Raw genomic sequence first — 13,893 nt, forward strand, 5'->3', positions numbered from 1 at the left:
TTATTCCCTGCCTTATATTTTATTTCTTTATTGTGTTTGTGACTCTGGTGTTCTCTCTGTGACCCTGCTGTGAGGGAGATGTGGATTTATCTTTTTTATTTGTTTGTATAAGGTTTTGAAAACTAAAGTTGAAAAGGAAGGAATAACCTAATAGAGCCTGTTCTTTAATGCATTTACTAATAATTATATCTTTTTTCTAATTGGATGGCAACTGCATTATTTAACAACATTGTGTTGCAAAGTTTATCTCCATTCATAACAAGAAACACGGGACTCTTGCAGAGAATGTAAACATCACCCAGGTTTTCATCTGGACCATGTCAATAATGTGGAATAATGTCAACCTTATTTGTGAGAAATCCTGTTTTTTCACTGGATGGTGGCCTCAGACACCATTTCCATGGAAAGACAGATATAAAAACCTGTTTCAATAACACCAAACCCATCTGCATGGTGGAAGAAGTGCTCAGATCTTTTTATATTGTTTCTATCGCAATATAGGCATAAGGGCAATATCTACGTCAGTTGGCCGACGCTTTATGTTCTGACCCTTCCATGTGGGAGCGAAGCTGCAGCAAACAGCTGTTTTACTTTCATCAACATGCAGAGCTCGTAAGAAATGGACACCGACCAGATGAGAAAACAGTCAGTAATGTATTTAATTCACACAGTACGATACAAAAATAGCCTTTACCATGTGGTTATTTCAAATAGAACATTTATATTGTGATATATATATATACTGTATATTGTCATTGAAATATAAAATGACCTTTATCGTGATAGAAGACTTATATATTGCTCAGCCCGATGAGGCTTTCAATGTCCTGAAATTGAGATACGTCCATCTTTACTGAGAAGATTTTTTTTTCTCAGTGACTTCTGCTGTTTTAATAAAGAGGTACAAACTGTTCTCCAGCCATTGCAGTGAAATCATTCTTTCTAAGCCACAGTGAGAATGCAGCCTAACTTGTGCGTGTGCATTTGTATGTGTGCGTTGGGGTGCTAGTGCTCGAGCTGTGGTGAGGCTCCCTCCCACCAGAGTAAACTAGCCCCAGCATCTGTTAGTCTTTTCCACTTAACTACCCGTTGCTATACCCAACCTGTACTTATCCCACGGTAGAGCGCCTTGCTCTGTCTCACACTGAGTCCCACTGTCCTTGAGAGGGAAGTCTACTGACCCCCGCTCTCTCTCACCCACACACACACAATATAAACCATGTCTGTGCCTTTGACCTTGACGTGGAGTGTACATACAGACCCTGTCGGCATCACCCATGTATCCAAACATCCGGCCTGTATAACCTCCATTTAGCCAAATCTGTCATGATTTGTGGCTATGGTTCTTCCCATACTGACCAAAAAAATGTAAGAGAGCCCTTGATAACGCTTGTAAAATGTTCTTGAGGATGACAGAGAGAATCGCTTTCCGTCTTCCTCACATGCACCTTGTGGTCCGTGTCAAACATAGCTCACATTACAGGTCTGGACGAGACTTTATTCGTCACACAACTAGATTTGAAATTGTTCCTATTTATTTCTGGCAGTTTAATTAAAATACAGCTCTTGGGGCAACAGGACGCCATAAACACAATACAAGGTCAATGTGAATTATCAGATCTACAAGCGGCAATGTGATAATGAGACACAGGAGTAAAGAGAAGATACCGACCGGTGGCCTCAGCATTATTGAAGCCATACTAAGAGCTCTACTTGAGGCCCCCAAAACAGCGGGGAGGCCAAACCCAGAGGCCCAGCTGTGGGTTTTCATTTCAAGGTAAAAAGTGACATTCAATTATATTTGTTGACAGTTAAGTCTGCTGAGGTGACAACGGAAGTCAGATCAAATGAAGAATTGTTTTTATTGCGTAATATATGGTAACTTTTTTTCTGACGTACTATGACTTTTCTTTAAACATACTGTACTATTGCTTTTCAAGACATACTAGTCTGTGCTTTGTATGACATACTTTTACTTTTTATTACTAACTATACCATGACATACTTACTCATACTTGATGATACACTTTCAAAACAATGTCCCAGGTTATGAGGTTTAAAAAAGAAATCTGAAATATAATTCTCGAGTTTTTCACCACATATTTAGTCTTAACATCAGTGAGCAGCCATTCAAATATCCACCTTTCTTTTATTTTATATAAAGAAGAAGAAATATATATTTAAAATAAATAAAATAACATTAGCATTGACATCCTTTGTAGGTCAGAAGTCTTATAATAAACTTAACTTATATTACATTTTGATGGCTCGTGTTCGGCACATATGTTGTCATATGAATATTTATCTCCTTCTAGCCCTCTGTCAACAATTGACAAATGTGGGAGCCTGAAGCGGAGTGTGGATTCAGTCAGTTACTTATTTTGGCCCTGGTAGAGAGCCGAATGCCACAATGGCCCCTTTGTCGTAGTTCCTGGTTCAGAGTAAGCAGAAGCTGAATGTTGATCTCAAATCCACCAAAAGTCCAAGTTCACTCAGGACTTCCAGGGTTCAGGTGTCCGGTCATTTCAGATCTCCTGCTCTCCAGTGACCGGAGGTTTGGGAACAACAGACTGTGTCCCAATTCTATTCTGCTAATTTATTGTATACATTGAGTACTATATACAAATCATGTTTCTCTTAATGTGTTTTGCAGTTAGTACAGAAGCATTTTAAACTTACTTTACCTCTTTATACTAGAATGCAATTATACAATACATCAAAATAAAATGTTACCATGCCACTGCCAATTAAACATTTCAAAGAGGACTCCAGGGAAAGACCTGAATATCTTTATATATTTCTACATTTTATATTTTTACAGGCTGTATTTGTAGCTGGAAAATGAAATGCATGGTTGGAAAAAGTGTAGCATGAAGGGTGAACACACTCAAAAACAGCTTAGAAGGTGTGAGTAGTATGAGGCTGGTAAACAGGACTGGTCAACACCACTAAAGAGCACGACGGGCTTTACATAAAAAAAAGTGCCATGTGGAGTTTTTAGTACACTTTTTTTACATTCACTGTTATTCACCAAAACGTATTTTGTGTGTCCTTGAGGTCTAAAAGACCTGTTGAATTCAAACATTTACTGTATTGTTTTCAACCATTTTTACTAGCTTGTCTTCTTCCTTCACTTCCTTTGTTGGCACATTAGTGCATTTCTGAAAGTTGACACGATAATATTTTTAAAAAGTCACGAAGGCATCTGCACAGGCGAGCCCTGTTCAGGTTAATGTCAAATAGCAGTGTGTGTTCAGAGAAGTCTTGCAATCATCACTTTAAGACATTATGAGGACAAATAGTATAGCACTGAAAAGGTGTATACACCAGTTCAAAGAGCTATTTACGTGGCAGGGAGGTTTAGGCTTTAAAAAGAATAAAACACAAACAGTATCAACCAAGAGGAAAAATGGTCACAAGCTGGACCGACAGGAAACAGGATATTAGTTGATAAACACCACAAACCTTAAAAGTAACCTTAGCGTTGCTTTAATAGCCCTGAACACTTATATCCAAGGCGAGCACACAAAGATGCTTATCATGGCGGAAAGAGCACAAAAGTTTTATTACGAAGCAGTGGCCAGTAACTTTGCCCCTTAAAACATTCCAGAGCAGTTGTTACTTACCCGCTTCATCCCTCAAACAACTCATAGCCTCGTATGACCGCATCACACGAAGGAGTGACACTGGTCTGATGCTTTGATGACAATGTACTGTTGCTGTGGTTTAGGTTCTCCTCCCTCTGGAGGGTTTTCCCCGGGAATGTTTCCAGCCTCCCAGGTCCATTTAATCTATTTAGTTTTTGTAGATGTCACACTTAAAAAAAATGTGTTTTAAAATTTAGTTTAAAACTCCTGTGCTCTTGTCCCTCGTTTTTCTTTCCTTTTTTAATATTGTATTCCATAAAAAGGTACTTATTTTTTTCCGAATGGTTCCGAAACCCCAAAGCTATTAGTCAGTAGCCAAGAGTTTGCCTCACGAAGCCAACATAAATCTGAGAGCTAATGATGAATAATATGTCTTGCCGAGAATCGATTGACCTCAGAAGTGGAAAGATGGATGAACAAAGTAGATAAACATGTGTAATGATGTCAGGATAAAGATTGGACTCATATTCTCTTATAACCTCTGAAACTTGTGACCAACTGTTTAAACACAAGATGTGATCGATTTTAAAAGGATGCGTGATTCCGTCGTTTAAAAGGCCTCTTTATCTTTCCCTTAATCCATTTTGGATAATGTAGGGGCAACCTGGCAAAGTCCTTTAATCCACCATTGTAATCCAGACTGAATGGTCTCAACAACTTCTGGATGGATTGCCATGAAACAGACAGACATTCATGTTTCCCAGATGATTCATCTTCATCAAGATGAATCATTTCCCCTGTAGCAGTGAAATATCTCCACAACTGTTGATGGCACTTCCATGAACGTTTGTACACACATCTATGCCCCCTAGAATTAATTGAAAGGTCCTAACGGTCACACTTGTGTGACATATTTCTGACATTTGCCACAGTGCCTAAGTGCCCTAAGGACAAGCGAGCTCACTGGTACTTGCTTGATTAATAAAGATATTGTTGTACACACCACAATTGAGCTCAGATGATTAGTTGGAACAAATAAGTCAGTTATAATCAGATGATTGCAATGTCGCTTGCATGGCTGTAGAGTCTTGTTTTCTGTTCTCTGAAGCAAATGTCAGTGACGGCCCAGTGAATGATGCAGTCATTCAGTCTGGAGTATGATTGGTTCATGTCATCTGATCTCGTGTCTGAAGGGAAGCAGTTTGTACAGCTCCAGGAGTTTGTGTCCCGAACAAATTTTTCATTGAGCTTTGTCAGATCACTAAGTAGCAAGGTCCATGGAGGGAAAAAGTCTCCAAGAGTTTTTGACCTCCTCAGATCACAAAGTAACAAAGTAAAACTCGTGGGCTCACGTTGTGAGGCTAGCCTTAAATACAAACAATCTCCTGGAACATTAGCTTTATTTACTTTGGCACCATGTTGTGAGTGTGTTGGCTGTCAGAGTGTCGGACCCAAACCTGTCTGAAAGAGAGGATTCTGGAGGGGGAGTCGGGGGATTTGACGGCGGCTGCATATCACTGTTGGGCCTCCTCACCTGCAAGGGGCTCCACTTGTGTGACAGCTGCCGCCTCATACTCCTCCTCTTCGGCTTTCGTGGCCTTCTCCTTTTCTCCTCGCTTGCTCCTGGCTGGGCGCGATCGCTCAGCGTGTCTGAGGACTCATCAATGTACGCCAGATTCTCTCCGAAGAAATCCAGCAGCTGGCAGCTGGCTGAGGAGGCAGCGTGGAGGGGAGGGGAAGGAAGGACGATTTGGAGGTGAGAAGGTGGAAGAGGGGAGAAGCGAGGGTGCAAACTAGGAGCAGGAGTGCATCTGTGGTTATTTTTGGCGACAGATGCATACTCTGCTGGAATCAGTTTGTCTTTCTCTTGTGTTGTGTTCATGTCTGCGGCTCTCACTCCTCCCTCCTCCATGTTGCTGACTGTACAGCAGGGCTGGAAATTGTGGCGTGCCAAGAAAGACGAGGAGACTGAGGAAACGTCTGATCTGGAGTCAAAAGGAGACTCAGATCCAGAGAAGGATCCTCCTTGCATGGCTGCACCTGCTGAGTCCAGCTCTAAGGTGGAGTGTGCCACAGGGAGGGAGAATGAGCGGGCCAGCAGGTGAGGAAACGGCCTGCCCTCCACCAAATGACCCACAGCGGGGTGAACTCTCAATGCAGGCTTCGCCCTCGGCACCGTTCCACCGCCGGCGGCTCTGACCCGCGACCTGGACTTGGCCACCAACGCCCTCTCAAGAGAGGAATGCGCTTCCAGCTGGCTCATGGAGCTGGACAGGCCGGCCCAGCGGTTCGGCAGGTGTCCATTCTCGGACGCTCCTCGAGCCAAGTATCCCAGAGTGCCCTGGGCTCCCCGTCGCATACGGCGACGCTCACTGCGTTTCCAGCGCCGGCGCTGCAGGAGGAAAGGGTCGTTGAACTCCATAGGGTTTGGGATACGGAAGTCCATGGACATGTTCTGAATATTCTGAGTCCAGTCTGTAGCGTGGGCCCTCAACTCCTCCATCTGAGAGATATGGGGAGATGGGAAAAAGATGAACCTCTCAACAGGATCAAGTTCTACTCCTCTTCTCTTGGTGTACATTACTGGCTCTCTAGTACCATATATCTCTCACCTCAGCACGGGTCCTCTTAGACAACACCTTCAGCCAGTTGCCTATCATGGTGAGGATGGAGGCAAAGTAGGCGAGACCAAACACTATCCACAACCACACCAGAGGCTTGAAGAACCAGTCGTCTTCACGACCACCTGGACACAGAGAAAGTGAACTTTTAGTGTGATGCCGTGGTCCTCAGAGATGCTGTGGTCTCCTTTCTGTTGCCTCCTCACAATAATCAGAAGTCAGAGTCTGATACTGAACAGTCCTGGAGCGGGGAGGGAGGCGGGTCATTAACATGGGGGAGCTGGATGATGGGCAATTGCTCTATCCAGCAGACCCGTGTCTCATCCTTTTTTGCTTGAGACACCTTAAGTAGAAATGATTCACATTGAGAAGCTGGAAGCAGCAGCAGATCTTAAAAGTATAATCAATTATCACAAACGTTTCTGAATATCTTTAAGTAGATCAGCTGCGTTTGTCTATTGCACATATGTAGTGTGATAAAAATGACCCTTAATTCAGACTGCTGCAACTAAATTTAAATTTAAATAAACAAGTATTATTAATTATATAAGAAAAGTCTGAAAAATAAACAAACATTTGTACAACAGGACATGAGGTTGCGTGTAACTAGTTGTATATTGTGTGCGTGTCAGTACCTGGTACGTAGTCTCCAAAGCCAACAGTGGTGAGAGTGATGACCACAAAGTAGAGCGACTCCAGAAATGACCAGTCCTCCACTTTCTGAAACACAACTGTTGGCACGGCGAGGAAGATCAGACAACCAATCAGGATGGAGAGAACCGCTGAGATCACGCGGACAGTGGTCGGCCTGACTTTACGCTTCTGAGAGAGAGAAAGATGGCGGCAGAGAAAGAAAGAATGGTAATGAATACTTAATAAATGACTGTGATCGACTGAAGATTGTTTAACTGGTCAACTGGAAAATCACTCATCAACAAACAGGAATATTAATTAACACCAGTAGCAGTGATTCACATCCAGGTAGGTAAAAATCACAAAGACTATTCACTGCTAAAAAAGATAGATTCAAACAAGGTGTATATGGAACTGAGGTTTAGTTCCTGGGTACGACAGACCATTCTCACCAGGAAGAGGGTCTCAATCTTTGCCACAGCTCTCCGCAGCACCGTGCCCATGTGGTCACACACTCCAGCCAGCAGTATGCCAAACATGGGGATGCCCACCAGGGCATAGCACACACAGAACAACTGGCCGTACCACGTTAGAGGAGACAAGTTGCCAAAACCTGTTAGAAAGTAATACAAAACACAAGGACCTTCAAAGTTAATATAATATTAATATAGATGAAAGTTCTAAGAAGACTCCTTTTGTATCACCAACTTCCATTTACCTGAGACCCAATTCTGAGATGTCTGATGGTAGAGTTCATTGCACATGGATTTTAGATGGCTCGTATCAAAGAGGAATGAAAAACAAAAGACACTAGTCTTATATAGTTACAATTAACTATTATATTGGCAATGCTAAAGTACACAGTCAGGACTGTCTAAACATTATGTGACTATTCATGCTTTTTGCTAAGATTGACTCAATGTTTGCTTCCGGATCTCTCTAACTTTGAAATGTTGGTATAATCAAATCCCCAGTCTGAAGTCTGATCTACTGGAAATCCATGTATAGACCAGGATATAATTATGTAATAAATATGTGCAATAAAAGGTCATAACATAGTATGTCAAACTAATTTAAAGTCATATAGAAGTCATAGAATAGTCATACAAATAAAAAAGTATGGCATAATAAGTTGTACTCTATGTACAAATATAATTTCATACTTTACTGTAACAAATAATTAAAAAAAAAAACAGTATTGAATCAAACAAAACATGCTTTAGGTCTACAAAAGTCATAGTTTAGTATGTTGAAAAAAAACACATTAAAAGTTTATAGTAAAGTATGTCGGAAAAGTTCATAAAAGTCACAATATAGTATGTCAAAAAGTCAATAAAAAAGTATTAAGATATGGCATAACAAGTTGTACAAGTATGTACAAATATCTTAGCTTATCTTAATCAAAAATGTCGAAAAAAGTAATGTCATAAAGTATGTTGTAAACAGTTATGGTATGGTGGGCAGAAAAAAGTAATCACGTTGTGTCCAAAACAGTTTAATAAAAATCCCAGCAGAGTACCTCGAGAGAAGTCAAAGTATAGTTTATTTAAAAAAGGAATACAAATGTCGAAAGTCACATTATAGTTTGTCCAAAAAAGTCAGTCAAAATATAGTACGTCAAAAGAAGAAATAATAGTATGTTGAAAAAAGTAATTCGATAGTGCGTTGAAAAAATGTCATGTAAAAAGTCATAATAGTATATCCCAAAAAGTCATGTAACGGTCTTAGTATAGGGTCTCATTTAAAAGAAGTAATGCCAAAGATGAAAGTGTATACCGTAGTGTGTTATAGAAATGTCATTCAAAGGTCACAGCATAGTATGTCACAGTATACTGTACCTATGGTGGTAATGATGGTACCACAGAAGAAGAAGGCTGAGGCCAGGTCCCAGCGGGTGGAGAAGTTGGCAGAAAGGTTGTTCACATCCAGTCCCGACTCCACCGCAGACACCACCCCCTGCAGGTGGGGTGTCATTTACTTTAAAACACAGCTGTGTATCCGAGACAGAAAGGATGCATTCTACAGATTTGAGTTAGCCGTCAGTTGGATTGTGCTACAGGGTGTGTACCAGTAATGGAAGAAGTACTCATATCCTTTATTTATGTACAAGTACCAGAACAATTATCTTTAAAAAGATCCAATGCATCAATGCAAAAGATTTTGTTTTTTTAACATCAGGTTAGCTAGTTAGTGCAATGGTTATAAACTGAAGATGGGCCTCCTTGAACGGTCAAAAGATGATCAATGGGAAGAGAAAGAAGAAAACACTAAGTTAAGTAAATGGTGAAAATGCTCCTTACTATTATTGTGTTTTTGAAGTATTGTATTAACTGCAGTGCAAACTCGTATTTTGAAAGGAATATTGTGCAAAGATTGACAAAGATTTGAGATTGGCAAATGCAGCCCAGAAAACTTAGTGAAATAAACTTGATTTAACTGGTTTAACTATCAGTGATGGATGTTTGAGATAAACAACAGACACTTGTGTGTTGTGTCTCAAGTTAAATAAAAGGAGACAGAAAAGCCAAAGAAATCATGGGATCATGTGATGAGAGCTTAGTGTGTCCAGCGATACCTTCACAAGCTTGTAGAAGTCCCGCTCAGTGACACAGGAGTTATTATCAAGGAAAGTGTTCTTGGTAGCGAGGAGGTCTTCGAATGCCAAATTCTCCTCGGGGAGCTCCAGGGTTCCAAAAACAAGCGCTCCCATCACCAGGTACAGCATGACCCCAATCAGCAGGGCCAAGAGGGTGGTACACCGCATTTTCTCCCCGTCGACCCTCCTGCCCCTCCAGGGTTAGAGGGTCAGAGCTCAGAGGCCAGGCTCTCAGTCAGGAAACACCGGTGCACAGCTGACCATAAACAGGAAGTTCCTTTAGAGAGGTACTGTATGTGTGAACACGGAAATAAGCAAACAACACAAGTGTTCTTGGAAGGCTGACACATTAACTCCCTTTATTTATACATGTGTGCGTCAGACCAAAGAGACGGTCACTGACAGGGAAAGTCCGAAGCTAAGAGCTGACAAAGTGTAAAGGACACTTCCACACATCTTTAACAGGGCTGTGCAACTTATTGTTGTGCTTCTCCAAGCTATGAGCTCACAAAAGAAAGATGAAAACAGTCATGGTTACACTGTCCTTTCAGCCCTTTGGTATGGTTCAAGCCCACATTGGGATATTACATTTCCCATAAGGCAGTTTGCAGTAGAATTAGAGATATCAACTTTTTTATTCCACAAATTCTTCCCTGTTCAAAAACTGGCTCCCATAATGCAACATGACTGCCGACAGTAGAGTCAGATCCCGTTCTCTAAATCTCTTTAGATTAGTCATTTTCAAACTTCTTTGCTTCAGTACCATGATAATGTATATGGTATGATTCACTGTAGAATACAAACAATAAATAATGAATATATATATATATATATATATATATATATATATATATATATATATATATATATATAAATAAATGACTCCATAAAATAGTTTAAAGTGTACACAAAAAATGTTCTTGTTGTATATAAATAAGGTTCACAAATATATTTCTCAAACAAATATTTGTTTTAAATAAATCAATAGAAAGACATTTAATCATATTTGTGTATTAGAAATACAACTCTGAATCTTACATGTGTTTTACATTTATATACATTAAAAACCCTGCATTCAAAAATCGTTTGTCATTTATTAATCATTTATTAGTAATTTATTTGTCATTTATTTGTAACTCCTGAAAGACGTGTGAATCCTTCTGTGTGCATTCATTCATTATGATTCTGATCTGACCCCATACAAATCATAGTAATATTATTAGACCCTCGCTGGAAATGTCAACGTCGTCTCGAGCTCATTTTACAACCTCACAAATAACTTGAGTGCGACGTGTTAAGAAATGAGTTCCATCACAATGCGGCAATATTGTAATATTGAGAGAAGCTATTCTTCGCATACTCTTTTATGATAAAGAACGTTTTATAACTGAGGGTAATAAAAACCATACCGTAAGTCACTGATGTCAGGAGTTCATCTCATTAGCTCCACCAATCAGGTGACAGAGAAATCTCTACTTTCCTCTGGATCGCTGCTCTGCTTCCTGTCTGGTTCTTCTGTCGTCAATGTTCAGGAGCAGAGGATTGTGGGTGAATTTCCTTCTCCTTCATGCCACTTACGCTCTACAAAATGCAGGAAAAAAACAGATGTACGTAAACGTGGACATGTAGATTACAGCATAGATGAACAGAACAGCTTTAAGTTGGCACATTTCCCCCTTTCTCTCTTTGTTTTAGCAGAGTATGAGTGGCATTGAATTAGTGTTCTCTCTGTAGAGACTTTGTCATAATAATCAGGGCGGGACTGACACACTCCAGGCCGTGCTGCCATTGGTCTCACAAATGATTACACAGGGCCAACACTCCAAACATACATCCCGACATTAATCGAAAACATGTTTATCGCTTATCCTCATTTGGCTTCTAATGTTTTCTTTGAACTGTGTTTACTTTTGTGTGACTCTCTCACACACACACACACACGATTTAGGAGCTTCTTGCTCTGGGTAGGCCGGCCCTGGTCGTCTCCACATGGTAATGTTCTGACATTTCCCAGCCGACTGTCAGCATTCTGCACTAATGGACTGTTGGCTTTGGTTTGTGTGGACCGTCTCGCTCTCTGCCCCTGGCTTCAACACTGACAGATATTATTAGTTATTATCATTGTTTAAACCGGCGCTGGCATATTTTGATATTTTGCTAAGCTACTAAGTGAGAGGGGCTTATAAAGAGCAGAACTGTGGCTGATGGGCGATGACCTAATCTTAAGTTAAACAGTGGAGGCAGGTGAGGAGATAAATCATGAGGTGAGCTGTTTAAAAGAAGCTGGGTGAAGAAGTACATTCTGTCTATACTTAGTTCGACATAAAATTCAGGTGAGCAAAGTGGGATGAACTACAGAAACTAAAAGCTAACATACCCCTGAACTAATCCCTCGCTCGGTTAACACACTCGATACTTCAGTGGGATGTTTGGGCTTCAATGTGACTTGAGCGCATGCGTACAAACTGGATTGTGACATCACAGGCTCCAAACCACTACGAAGTAAAGCTACTTGGCTCGTATTTATAAAGCATCCTAGGTCAATGAGGTTAGTGATTAAAAAACCTAAAATTATGTCCCTATCAACTACTTACAAGATCCTGTAAAGATGAAAGTTATTCAAAGCATCTTAGCCTTTAAAATAGCTCCTAAGGGGGAAAAGGGTGAAGACTGGGAAGGACTTTTATTCATATATAAATAAATGAAAACGCTGAATGAGTTAATGAAATGCTACAGATTAGATTGTGCTAATGTTTTTGGTCACATCTTCCACCCAACACAATAACGCCTACATAAAATGTTGTATTGATAATTCCACCATGTTTGAATAGAGACTAAAATCTATGATTAGGCCAATCGATTTCACTGTACCTTCTGATCAATAAGAATAATCTTTTCTTTTTTTGGGGGATCAACCAATCACACCTCTTTAAAAGAATGAGTCATACCTCCTCACAAAAGGCAAACGTTTCTGTCCTTTCCTTGCTGCTCTCAGAGGTTTCCTTAATCACTTCGAAGCGCGGACTCCCTGCTAGAAATGTTGAGGCTAAGTTAGGAGCTCTTAGCGACTGTCCTGCTCCTACAGCAAACCAGACAAACAAAAAGAGGCCCGCTTGTAAACCTTCCACAGCAGAGGAAAAGTCCCACAGACTGTCTGTGGACGAGGACGTAGTATCTTGTTAAGAATGTTCAGAGCTGAGAGCAAATAAAAATTCTAGAGATGCAATTACCCCCCCGAAAGATGTGCCTCTTTTTCAGTGAGCTAATGCTGACGTCAGAGCGAGATCACAGGTTACAACTTTTAGTCTTCTGGTTTCATGCTCTGGGAAAGAATGATCCTCAACAATAATGATAGGACTGTTTGTGCTACAGAGGCTGCATAGAAGATAAAGTATGCACAAAATTCATCTGAGGCTTTGAAACCAAAAAAATATATTTCCAATAAAATGCTTATCAAATGCAGCCATGCTCCAAAAAACACAGATGGCAGAATCTTAAAATGTAGTTTTTAAGCTAAGCTTCCTTTTTGAATGATGACAGTCTGTGACTACACTTGGTAACCTTTAATTAAGAAAAAATGAATTTGGGAGAGGGCATAAGCCACTCATGCAAACTGGAACTAAAACCAAGCAGCATGCATGATTTAAGTTTTAAAAAATACACCAAAAAAGATCTCAATAATCCCCCTCCCCCCCCCCCCCGAGAAAAATAGATTTGTGCATGTCTTACCTCCAGTTTGGAGAATGTTGCTATCCAAATTCGTCTCGTGTGCCGTTCTCTCACCATTCAGCGCTCAGCAAGGAGCTTTGTGTGAGTGTGTGTGTGTGTGTTCTCCTTGGAAGGTGTTTCCCCATTCTCGTGACCCTACATCACTGACAGAGGAGAGCAGATCGTAGGAGGACGAGATGGGGGGGGGGGGGGGGGGGGGGGGGGGGGGGGGGGGGGGGGGGGAAAGTAGGAGAAAGGGACAAGGCATGTGAAGTCCATTACAGTGTAGCATGTGTGATTAAGTGCCGTCCGTCACTGCAGAGGAAGAGCAGAGGGTCTCGGAGTTTCCTGAGCCGCTCCAACCTCCGTCTTTTTTGGGAAGTAAAAAGAGACACTTGTTTCTTCAAAGTCAGACTTATTGTGCACACAATGTTTCTTGCACTTGAGAAGAATTTATCATCATGAAATATAACAGACTGTAAGGTTGGATAGCCCGACACTTCCATTGTCTCCAAGTCTGCTCCTTTAAAGCTTTCAGCACCTTCTCAACAATGTGTTCATGACAAAGAGGCAAAGGGAGAGGACTTTGGTAATTCTGGAAATACTAATGTGATTTACCAAGATATTCCACTCTGAGGCTCTCCTCATTGGACCACGGCATTCCTTTTGACCTAAATGTCCACCAGCAGCAAACAACTCTTCGCACTCAGCTGACACAACAAGGCTAACGTCAAATCATGATAGAAAG

The 13,893-nt window shown here is 40.9% G+C and overlaps 1 protein-coding gene across 1 annotated transcript; it reads right to left on the reverse strand.

Moving 5' to 3' along the window:
* Positions 1–578: 578 nt before the first annotated feature.
* kcnk4a (potassium channel, subfamily K, member 4a) lies at positions 579–13,264 on the reverse strand. Its single transcript, XM_034544052.1, has 9 exons — positions 13,167–13,264; positions 12,386–12,516; positions 10,847–11,018; positions 9,417–9,693; positions 8,680–8,797; positions 7,294–7,454; positions 6,844–7,030; positions 6,200–6,333; positions 579–6,090 (listed from the first exon to the last, which is right to left on the reverse strand). Exons 4-9 carry the CDS (start codon positions 9,603–9,605, stop codon positions 4,987–4,989), a joined length of 1,893 nt encoding a protein of 630 aa, XP_034399943.1. The 5' UTR covers positions 9,606–9,693; positions 10,847–11,018; positions 12,386–12,516; positions 13,167–13,264; the 3' UTR covers positions 579–4,986.
* Positions 13,265–13,893: the final 629 nt, after the last annotated feature.

This window comes from Cyclopterus lumpus, chromosome 10, assembly GCF_009769545.1.
Source record: "Cyclopterus lumpus isolate fCycLum1 chromosome 10, fCycLum1.pri, whole genome shotgun sequence".
Lineage (NCBI taxonomy): Eukaryota > Metazoa > Chordata > Actinopteri > Perciformes > Cyclopteridae > Cyclopterus > Cyclopterus lumpus.